The sequence below is a fragment of the Magallana gigas genome, chromosome 2 (assembly GCF_963853765.1).
Source record: "Magallana gigas chromosome 2, xbMagGiga1.1, whole genome shotgun sequence".
NCBI classification, from domain to species: domain Eukaryota; kingdom Metazoa; phylum Mollusca; class Bivalvia; order Ostreida; family Ostreidae; genus Magallana; species Magallana gigas.
The window spans coordinates 53,063,421-53,074,248 of NC_088854.1; the positions used below are offsets into that span (position 1 = coordinate 53,063,421).

General features: G+C 35.4%; 1 protein-coding gene and 1 non-coding gene across 4 annotated transcripts; one reads left to right on the top strand and one right to left on the bottom strand.

Moving 5' to 3' along the window:
- Positions 1–440: 440 nt before the first annotated feature.
- Positions 441–10,667, bottom strand: LOC105336531 (uncharacterized). Of its 3 annotated transcripts, none has more exons than XM_034447397.2 (9): positions 10,385–10,667; positions 10,130–10,301; positions 9,826–9,852; positions 8,954–9,047; positions 5,958–6,120; positions 5,071–5,221; positions 3,316–3,492; positions 2,879–3,040; positions 441–975 (listed from the first exon to the last, which is right to left on the bottom strand). In XM_034447397.2, exons 1-9 carry the CDS (start codon positions 10,463–10,465, stop codon positions 833–835), a joined length of 1,170 nt encoding a protein of 389 aa, XP_034303288.2. In that variant the 5' UTR covers positions 10,466–10,667; the 3' UTR covers positions 441–832. The 3 variants fall into 3 exon arrangements, with proteins under 3 accessions (XP_034303288.2, XP_034303285.2, XP_034303286.2); XM_034447394.2 differs by lacking the exon at positions 441–975 and adding an exon at positions 1,061–1,836 and having other exon boundaries at positions 10,385–10,663; XM_034447395.2 differs by lacking the exons at positions 441–975; positions 9,826–9,852 and adding an exon at positions 1,061–1,836 and having other exon boundaries at positions 10,385–10,661.
- Trnas-uga (transfer RNA serine (anticodon UGA)) lies at positions 5,738–5,819 on the top strand. Its single transcript has one exon. It is a non-coding gene; the product is annotated as a tRNA-Ser (tRNA).
- Positions 10,668–10,828: the final 161 nt, after the last annotated feature.

Sequence of the window (10,828 nt, forward strand, 5' to 3'; positions counted from 1 at the left end):
GTTTTCGCGCTGAAATTGAAACGATGGCGGCGTGAATAGCGTACAGGAGGGAGAATCACAGTTCCTTTTTGTCCCACAGTATGACAATATGTGGGTGTACAGTTCTTTTTGTCCCACAGTATGACAATATGTGGGTGTACAGTTCTAGTAATAACGGATGAAGAACCCAGCGATGTTTGTATCCTGGAATGCCACCGTGTAGGATACATAGAAAGGACTTCATATTATGCTACTTATTTACATGTACTCAACTGTACATAATAGTACTCGGAGGATTTGATCACCAGTGTTTTCGGCTAAAAAAATTGTACGAATCTAGCAATATCAAAACTTCAGACGGAGATAAGTATCGCCTTTTCTCTGCTACCGCCTTGGTTCTTCTTTTATTCAGAACTAATTACTAAAACTATACATACAATAAATTAAAAGACGTTGACCAATTGATTTCTAATAGATTTATTCACGTGATTTGCGTACAAGTATTTTCCCGAAACAATAGTTCTTCCACAAAAAAATATACGATGTCATTAGTTCATGTCGTATTTTGTTAAGTATTCTGAATTAAGTTGTATTGGTTGAGCAGTATCAACACTGGGCAAGTAAAACTGAAAAACAAACCCGGACCTATATACAAATACATGGAACTACAGAATATCACCTCGCTTTATTTTGTGTGACTGACAAATACATCAAAGATAGAAGTTGACTAGTTTTTCTATAAGCATATAATAACTTGTTTCTGACCGCTTTAAAACAATGTCCAAATGCAATATACACCTTCTGGATAAACGACGAAAGGAAATTTATAGAAGGCAGAACAAATTTGGAATAACTAAGCGGATATGTGGTCTGGTCCAGACCACGTTGTCACACGCTTGAGTGCCGATGCATTCCGATGTGTCATACTAAGCCGAGGAAATGATGTTCGGGATCTTTCTAACCGTGGAACATCGGAACTGACGTTTCTTATTCTCTCTGTAAAAAGATCGACTTTTATGATGTAACATATTTACAAAGAAAATCGAACACCATTTCAGCAAATATCATGAATGAAACCACACAATTTAAATAAAGATTTATTAATATAGTGAGAACTTCATTTCAAATATACATAAAATCTGTTATTAAAAAAAATGAATATTTTATCAGAGAAAAAAATTGGCACCAAATTATTAAAACTAACAACCGGCCATGCTTGTAGCTCTTGTATACATACTCACAATTTTATGCACAACTAAATGCCATAGCGTTGATTAAACAAACAATTAAAGCAAAATGCAAATTCAACCGACCTCAAATGAGCTGAGATAATATCAATCTCCAATGAGGTGTACAAATATTAACATTTAAGTGCAAAAATGAAAGGACAGTTTAGAGTGCTGTGCAAATCCTAGGACAAGTTGTATCCCGGAGAAAAACAGTTGATTGGTAACGATTTGGGCGTATCTGGATTCTGGAGCGCGTGTAATGCTACATTTATATCAAAATCTGTCACTTGGGGAGGGGTTTTGATGCCACTAGACGAGGTAGATTCTCGTTTCGTGTACTTAAATGACGTCACTGGCGTTGCTGATGGTGTAGATCGTGACGAATGCCTCAGATCCGGGTACTTCCCACGTGGTTTGTTGACTTGTATGTGCTTTTGTTGATAAAATGGATGTGGCGGAGGTTTGGTTTCCGAGCGCGCAGAACTTGGAGTGCGGGGCCGAGATTTAAAAGAAGAAGGTGTGCTGACAGGTGGGACCTCAGAGCGTGCAGACATGCGTGCCGGGGGGCGGGGCGAGAGGCCATCACCCCTCTGATACGCGTTCAGAAGGCGGTTAGCCGTATCCTTTTCTGAAATCAAAGGAATGAAAGCAAAATACACACAATCACACAACTAAAGTTTTAGCAAAACGCTAGCAATGTAACATCAAAACTACTTGTATTTCCTTGTCCAATACATGACGCAACACAAAGGACAATTACAATGCATACTATAATAGTATGTACGTTCCTTAGTGGTAAAATGAATTCGTGTCTTGGTCACTGACATTAATTTAGATCAGAATAGCTCGGTTAAATATTTCAGTCTCATTTACATCCTGCAGCGTGAAAATTATGATAATGAATTGAAATTCCAGCATAGCCTTTTATGGCAATATATGAACATGACGTCACCGCACAAGTAAAACAAAAAACCGCAAACGGTGAACGCAACTGCTACACTAAGATGTCGATGATTTTACGGTGGCTACCAGTTGCAGCATCATGCGCAAAGACATGCAGTGCACCATATCGTGCTATTGTACAAAACTGAATGTGAAACAATTTTCAGCCATGAATGATTAAAAAATATAAGGTTTGATTCAGCATGTATCATCATAAACGTTATCATTTTTCAATGGATGTGGCCTTGGTTAGTTCCCTCTCTCCATAGGCCCACCCCTTCCCCTCCGACAATCATCCAGTCGTATCATTTCGTTTTCATTGTGTCTATTTCAATATGGTATTAGTAAAGGGAAATACATAATTTTATATAGAGTCTAAAAAATCTCCATAATTGCTACTGACCAAAGAGACTTAACTACATTTGTATAAAGGCATTCCCTCACACACGATCACTAACCATTTTCAAGTCTATTTATTTTTGAAATCGTTTCCTTGTTCACAAAAAAAGGCTTAACATATCTTTTCAATTGGGCTTCTATAAATTCATGAAAACCTCCAAATTAAAAAAATACCAGTGAACAAAAATCGCGTTAAAATGGGAATTCTAATGAATATATGTAGCATATTATATACAAGTAACAATGGCTGAAAATCGTTTCTTCATGCATGAAGTCAGAGTGTGCTGGCTCTTGCTATTCCCACACAGTAGCGTTGCTAGGATACTGACCTTGACCCTCCGCTTTCTCCATGTACTTCTGCAGGGCCTCCTGCTCCAGTTTGTGGCCTACTTCTCGCACCTGTTGGACCACATTCTCGGCGTTGTCGTTGTAGTGCCGGTCGTACGTGGTCCGTCCTTTGATGTGATAGAACCGCGAGGAGGCGGTAGGAACTTGAATAAAAGAACGGAGATTTTAAAATATTTAATAAAGGTCATGGCATTATCTGTATCAAACAATTTCGTTATTTCATTTATCGCATCTTCTTTGTTTTTCTTTTTTTGGTCTTTTTTTTTTTTTAGGTTTTGGGTTTTTTCTTTATCTTTTTTGGAAGGGGGAGGGGGTATTATGTAAACGTTTGGACTTTACTATTATTTTTTTCAATTGCACTCTTTTCAGTATCAATGCATACTTTATATCCAAGATATATCGACGAATGAAGACTTACTGGTTCCTGTTGCGGCGATTGGCTTTTTCCTATTACTGCCGTATCTGGTGATGGGAACCTGGAGCTCCTCCTGGGGGTTGGGTTTCTGGTATGAGTACCTGGCGACACTGTCAAGGGTGTACGGTACGTTAGCTTTCCAGTCTGGAGGCAAGGTAAACGCTCGCTTCACTTGGAACCCTGTATTTAAAGAAAGATAACTCTTTTATAATATGTCTACTTTGTATCGCAATCTACAAAAGCTTCACAACACTATTTCAAATTGACGTCAAAAAATAATTTTTGATTCGTTAGAATGACTATCAAGATATGCAAATAATCCAAATCATTTTTTTTTAAAGATACAACATCTCTCAATAGTTATGTGAAGCATACGGAGAACTGACGAGTATAATTAAAAACATTGGAATCACTTTAAACCAAAGAAAAAAGAAAGAAAGAGTGGATTATGATGTACAAATATTGAAAAATGTTGTTGAATGATGTACCTACAATTATCTTTTAGGAAAGTTTAATTGTATGCGTAACGTCTTTGTAGGTTTATGTACACTTGCATATGATTTTGCGGCTTCTAATTCGATTCCTTCAAATTGTACCGGTATATATTTTCCCATATTTAAAAAAAATACACCGCATATTGTGTTATAATTAAACGTTTGAATTAGTTTTTATTTTATTTTGTGTGGACTGTGAAACTAAAGGATTTCAGTATGGATGCAAGATCACTTCACCTAAAATACAACTTATGTTTTATTTAAATAAGCCAAGTGATCAGCAGATACACTTTTAAGTTCTACATATAAGTTTTCTAGCTATGTACATTATTTCAGTAAAATGCAATTTTAAGCTCTGACATTCATGTTCATTCTTTTAATGTATTTTATATTTACAGTTTCCAGTGCCTTTGTTATATCTCTACGAATCGATTTTGTATATAACGTATTGTCCAATACATTTCATTAATGACTATTTTTAATATTTAATCGTACAATTACTGGAAAGTATATGAATATAAGTAGTATAGGAATCATTCTTCGATCAGAATACGCGAAGAATGATTTCTTATTCCTTAAAATAAAAACTCTTTTTTTTCAAATTAGAAAAATTGCCACGACCAACCAGTCCCTTTATAATTTGCAGAAATTTTAACATAATTTTTAATATCATTAGTATCTAAATAATGTAAATGATAATCCATATTATGTCTCGATACAATCGTAATCAACCCCGTAAAAGAAACCATCAATTTACAAGTATATAGTTTCAATTTTTTTTATATAAATATTTCATGCGTTATCGTGAAATATTTTAAATCTAGTTAACGTGGTAAATCCGATAGCGACAAATAAATGATACGATGTATATCTTTTTCAATGAAACACATTCCTTTAGTGAAAAGTGGTACCTAACATTATTCTAAACCATCTCATGTATTCACTTTTGATCTATGTCTCGGCCTCCCATCTGTTACAACGCGTCAAACATGTGTTGACATCGATTATTTAATACGGTGTGATTAATTTCTTTGTATTTAATATCGACCGATGATGATAAGTTTACAACGATAACAGTAATATACATTTATTAAACAGATTTAAAACAAATCAAAAGCAAAGTGAACGAAAATCGACGATCATTAATTCGACATGTCCGAACTTCTGTAGAATAGATACATATAATCCTGCGATTTTGTAACCTATGAGAAGCATATCTTTCTTTATAACAATTAACAAATTGACTTAGTGCTAGCGGCCTTACCCTGCGGAATCCCCAGGTAATCGCTCTGGTAGGTGGACTGACACAGCCGCTTGTGGACCTGGTTAATCATCTCGTCCGTCACCTGTTCCGACCACGGACTGGATTCTTGTTCCGGCTTAGCTTTCGATGGAAACCGCCAAACAAGAAATGACTGACAGAGAGAATACACACCGTGTACTAAGGAGACCCTTATCTTTAGGATTAAAAGCAGTAAAACAAACTCACATATGTCAAAATAACGAACCGTTGCTCAGTAAAAGTGGAAATCCATCTCGTAAAGAGATATTTGGATTGCATCGAAGGGGACCTTTAATAATTATAGTCTGGGTTTAATTTTAAATCTACGTTGGCAGGTATTTCGAGCATTCAATCTCTTGCTCAAACTGATTAGAAATAAATAACTGTATCAGAATTCACAAAATAAATGAGAAATTTAAAGTGAAAATTTCACATCTACATGTATTATAAAAATATTAATTTTATACGCGCTTCAGTGAAGTTTGTTTTCTATTCTGATGTTAATAAATAAATGTATGAATAAAGAATTGTTAAAGTGGTATCCATTATTTGTTAAGATAAATTAAATGCTACCTGCACAGGTAAATACTGGAATATATATACTATGTATATAATTGGTTTATTACTTATATGCTTGTGTTTTACACAAGCTGTGATGGCCGAGTGGTTAAGGCGTTGGACTTGAAATCCAATGGGGTCTCCCCGCGCAGGTTCGAACCCTGCTCGCAGCGGTAAATTTTTTCTTGAAATCATTAATTTTCCCCCAAATTATTAAAATAATAAAATTTATGATATTGATACAAAATATGTTTTTTTATTCCGTGAAAATTTCAATTCAAATATACTAGTATTCAAAATCTATAACCTACTTCAAGAGGGTGTGGTTTGTTACTCCTTGACCCTGAAGCTGTTCCGCTTCTGATGGGCGTGGCCGGTCTATTAGGTTTCTCAAAGAACTCCTCCGTGTAGTGGGTGTCCCCAATAGGACCCTCCAAAGGATGCGAGGCTGTGAACCCTTGGGAACTCGATGGTCTGTTTTTGATAATAAAAGACCAGATCATATTAATGGCATGAAACCATTCTATTGGTTATAAGCTCGGGTGGTTAGCTCGAGGATACTTACTTTTTCACATGTAATAAATATAAAGATGCTAGAAATGCCCTATCCAATGAAATTTTTCATATTGTAAATCTAAACATTGTCAATACTCATGTTTTACTCTGGGGTGACAGTGCAATAAGAGACAATGAAAACAAACATTTATTTACATTGGTTTATGATTATATTAAAAACTCTGAAAGATTTAACTGGTATTAAAACTACTACACAGTATACCATTGTTAATTATATACATGTCAATTGCATTTATATGTAAACTGCCATTTTATCCACTGACCTTTATCTATGTTGTGTACACATAATTATATTGTATTATATCTTTGTATTGGGAGCGGGTGGTCTAAGTTATGGAACTTGTGCCTAATCCCAATTGTATTTTTGTACAACAAATACTTGTTCAAATTAAATCATTGGTTATAAGATAAAAGCCTCCGCCCTACTCCCAATAAATCACTATAAATTTAGGCATCTTATTTATCTCGCTCTGTTTCATAAATCAAACTACGTTTTCGTTTTCAATTTTTTTCAGATCTTGCAAAAAGAATAATAGTTAATGAAATAAATACCTATAAAATTTTTAGGAAAATATGAGAAGAAATTTGTAACCACCCCCCCCCCCCCCCCCCCGAATTCATTCATTCATTTATTTCAATCTCAACACCATTGCACAATGGTACACAGAGATTATAATAATACAATATGTGGTATTTCTTAATAATTAACAATGCATGCGTAAGCGAGAGAGAGAGAGAGAAAAAAAAAAAAAAAAAAAAAAAAATAGATTGTGGTACAAAGGGCATTGATTTTTTTTCTCTATAGAAATTGCAAATATACTAGTATACATCGTTCGTGTAATTTTATCGATAGAACATTCTGAATTGTCGCAGCACTTCTCTTAGGACGAAATTGATGGTCAGAAAAAGAAATTTATTTAAAATCATGTTAATAATTCCAAAGTTATCTGCTTTTATTTTTATTAGACATACTTTACAGGAACAAGTTCTCACAAATATGGTTTAGTTTTGACCCAACTTTACTAAATATCAGTCGATGTGTGAATTCTAACAGTTATATCGCTACATCGCCTGCCGTCAGAAATACAATTTTGCTGACAGAGGATGTACACTAGAATTCGTTTTTTTTTTTTATCTTAAGGTTTGTTGCATGGTGAGTTATACGTATAAGTCACGACTGTGTCGACATGCCATATCATTCAACTTTTTTTTCCAGTTTACAATATAGGATGACTTAGTTGCAAAATTCTCTGCGTCTTTGCGTTTAATTTTGTCCTTGATTTACGTACAACCTCGAAATTGAAATTGGAGAGTTCTCGATATTTGTTCGAGTAAGTATACATTATACCACCCCATACCTAGCACAGGAGTCCGAGATTTGTGTAAATATTTGATGGCCGCCGCTGTTACGTCATTGCAAACATAACAATCTTTTAATCAAATACTACTGAAAAAATTGTTTTAGTAAGAGGTAAAATGCTGAGTATATTATGGACAAGATGACATTATCTCTGTCAAAATCTGAAGATAATGGATATGTTCGTTCATATAATTTTTTCTTTGTTTTCACCCCTCCCCATTTTTTCTTTCATTTTTATTTGTAAAACTCATCGTAGCATGCTAAGAATTTACAGCGTGAATTAAGAGCATAATGGGGGAAACGTATCGAAGGCAAAAGTCAATCTAAATAATTTTGGCAAAAGGTGAACCTACAAGAAACATGAACATTATTTATATGAGAGATGTCTGACAATATCAGCAACTGTAATGATGACACGAAATAAGTGGGGGGGGGGGGGGGGGGGCTAAAAGATGAGGAAAAAAATTCATTGTGGGGAGGAGGTCAATATGAAAAAGCTGATCCGATCAACAATAAAGGGGGATATGAGTGAAATATGGGTTTTTTTAAAAAGGGGAGTGAAGTACCGGACCTAGGGACACCCAGGTCTTACTTTTGGAACGAATTGCGTGGGTTTGTTTTTGGCGTGTTCTTCTGGACGAAGGGGGGGGGGAGAGCGGGGGTTAAAGATGTGTTACTTTTCTCATTATTGTTTTATGTTTCACTAAATTCAAACTTCAATTGTATGAAACCATCACTTGCTCAATTTGAACGACACTAATACAACCGCTGTGCCAATTTATAAAATCACTTCTAGTTTCTCCTATTTAGTTTATAATCTAATTGTTTTTAAATTTTATTTGTAAAACTCATCGTAGCATGCTAAGAATAAATAAATCTTAGAATTAGGATTCACTGTAAAATATCCAATTGACAAATATTATTTAGTCATTATTCTAATTTTACGATCATTGAAATATTTATTCAATATTTGGGGTTTTCCCCATTCTTTACTAAATATTTATATTCCTCCATCGCATGAATTAACCCTAGAAAAGCAGTCACTAAGTGTGCATCTGTTATAAATAAGTAAAATCGAGATAAAAGAATATAATCGCCATCTTAGTTAGAAGCTACTAGTATACTAAGTAATTTCCAAATGAAAAAAAAATAACACCAAAAAACTTAATGCATCACATCTATATTGCAAATAGTTTTATTTCAAGCTCAATCTTAAAACTCTGGTAAAAAGTAACGTAAACTCTGTTTATGAAATCTAAATATAATGATTTATAAAGTTAAATAAAAAAAAATTACGCTAATGTACCAAGGCCTCATAATCAATATATGTAGCCTCATCTTTTACAGAACTCAGTGAAATAAACAACTCACCTGTGTGCGGTGGTTTCCTTAGGTTCTTTTATTGGATAATCTCTGGTGTACGACGTTTGATACGGGTCCATTGTGTAAAAATTATCCTTTCTTCCTAAAAACAAAAATACTTGCCATTATTATGACACCAATGCATTTTCATGACATCACAATAAGGTTTATGACGTCATAATAAGTGATCCGCGTCTTGGTCTTTTTCTACACATCACGGAAAGGTAAATGTGATCCAAGACACTCTATATTCTTTCCACAACTGAAGAAAAGGGAATATTGACTTGACAATTAACTTGATTTGTTTACCGTTTATTTCTGTTAATGGTTGGGTTGTAAACTGGCGTTGCGTAGCAGTGGGCAATTTACTATAGTATCCGTTAGGAGGAGAAAGTGGGGTTTTTCTCTCAGGTATGCACTTAATATGGGGTTATTTTAGTGGGTAAAAAGAAAATTGAACAAATTTTCTTTGGAAAAAGTCAAATATAAAAACCAAACATTAGTCAAAGCATTTTAATGTATACACAGGAATGAACGATAAATTGCTGATAAGGAATTCTAAGAGAAACTTTCTTATTACTTTGCGTACAAACTATCGCATTGTCATTATTTATCCCCAGTGTTAGTTCTCCGATACACGCCGCAATGAATATTCTGTGGGTAGATTAATTCTAAATACAAACAGCCGTTTATCAAATGCAAAAACATATTTACTCATATAAATGCTTACACATGCGCTTTATTAATCCGGCACATGAGTTAAGTTTGCACGTCAAATTAAAAGCTAAGTTAGTAAGTAATCTGCCTTTACTTTCATGCAGTACACACCGGGTCAAAAGGCATGATCAAACTGCCTGTTAATCTGCACTAATGATTGTTACCTTCATATTCGTTCTCGTTATCAGAGTCTGAAACAAAGTCTTGCTACATCAGAGGTGGATTAAAAATCAACGAGAGAGAGAGAGAGAGAGAGAGAGAGAGAGAGAGAGAGAGAGAGAGAGAGAGAGAGAGAGAGAGAGAGAGCATGAGCATAAAATCGTCAAAGGGAGCTCGTACGTCGTTGGAGAGAGAGAGAGAGAGAGAGAGAGAGAGAGAGAGAGAGAGAGAGAGCATAAAATCGTCAAAGGGAGCTCGTACGTCGTTGGAGAGAGAGAGAGTGAGAGAGAGAGAGAGAGAGAAACTTACCGTAAGCTGGGAAGGCGGTGGCGGGGCGCGGGGGTGGGGGGTCGCTCTCCGGACCAAACTGTAAGGAGGCTAGGAGTTGTAAGGCCTTAGCACGGTCCGCCTCTGAATCGGTCTTCTCATAGAACGCCTGGAGATCCTTCTGGAGACCTGGAACAACGAGTTCGTCTCCGATCTGAGGAATAGAAACCCACCATTAGATTACGTGCACCAGGACCACCCCTAGCCGTGGGGTAGAGACAAACTATGGAGACCTACCCGTGTTTCTGTGTTAACATATTCCAATTTGGGTGTTGGAATATTATTCACTGGTTTACGATAATATGCCAGAGTCGCCATTTTCACATTGTAAACAGGAATTTTACAAATGAACCATATGATTTGCTGTCGTTAAAGCCCGCAGTCCCGTTGTCAAGCGAGTCGATTTAAACATTACCAATACCGCTGTCTAACTGAACGCTCTGTTATTTATATTGGATGATTTCTTGACGATTTATTACGTGGTGCGGAACCTTGTCTTTTCTCCAGGAATAAAAGATCATTTAAATTTCATTTTTCATGAAGTTTAAATGTGAAGGTTTGATAAATACTTGTCCGGTCATTTTATTGACAGTAGAGACCAAGGCTTGGATAATTTAGAAAGGAAAAAATTGAAAGGAAAATCAATAAAAGAAAAGACGATTTTACTTATTTGATCTTCGT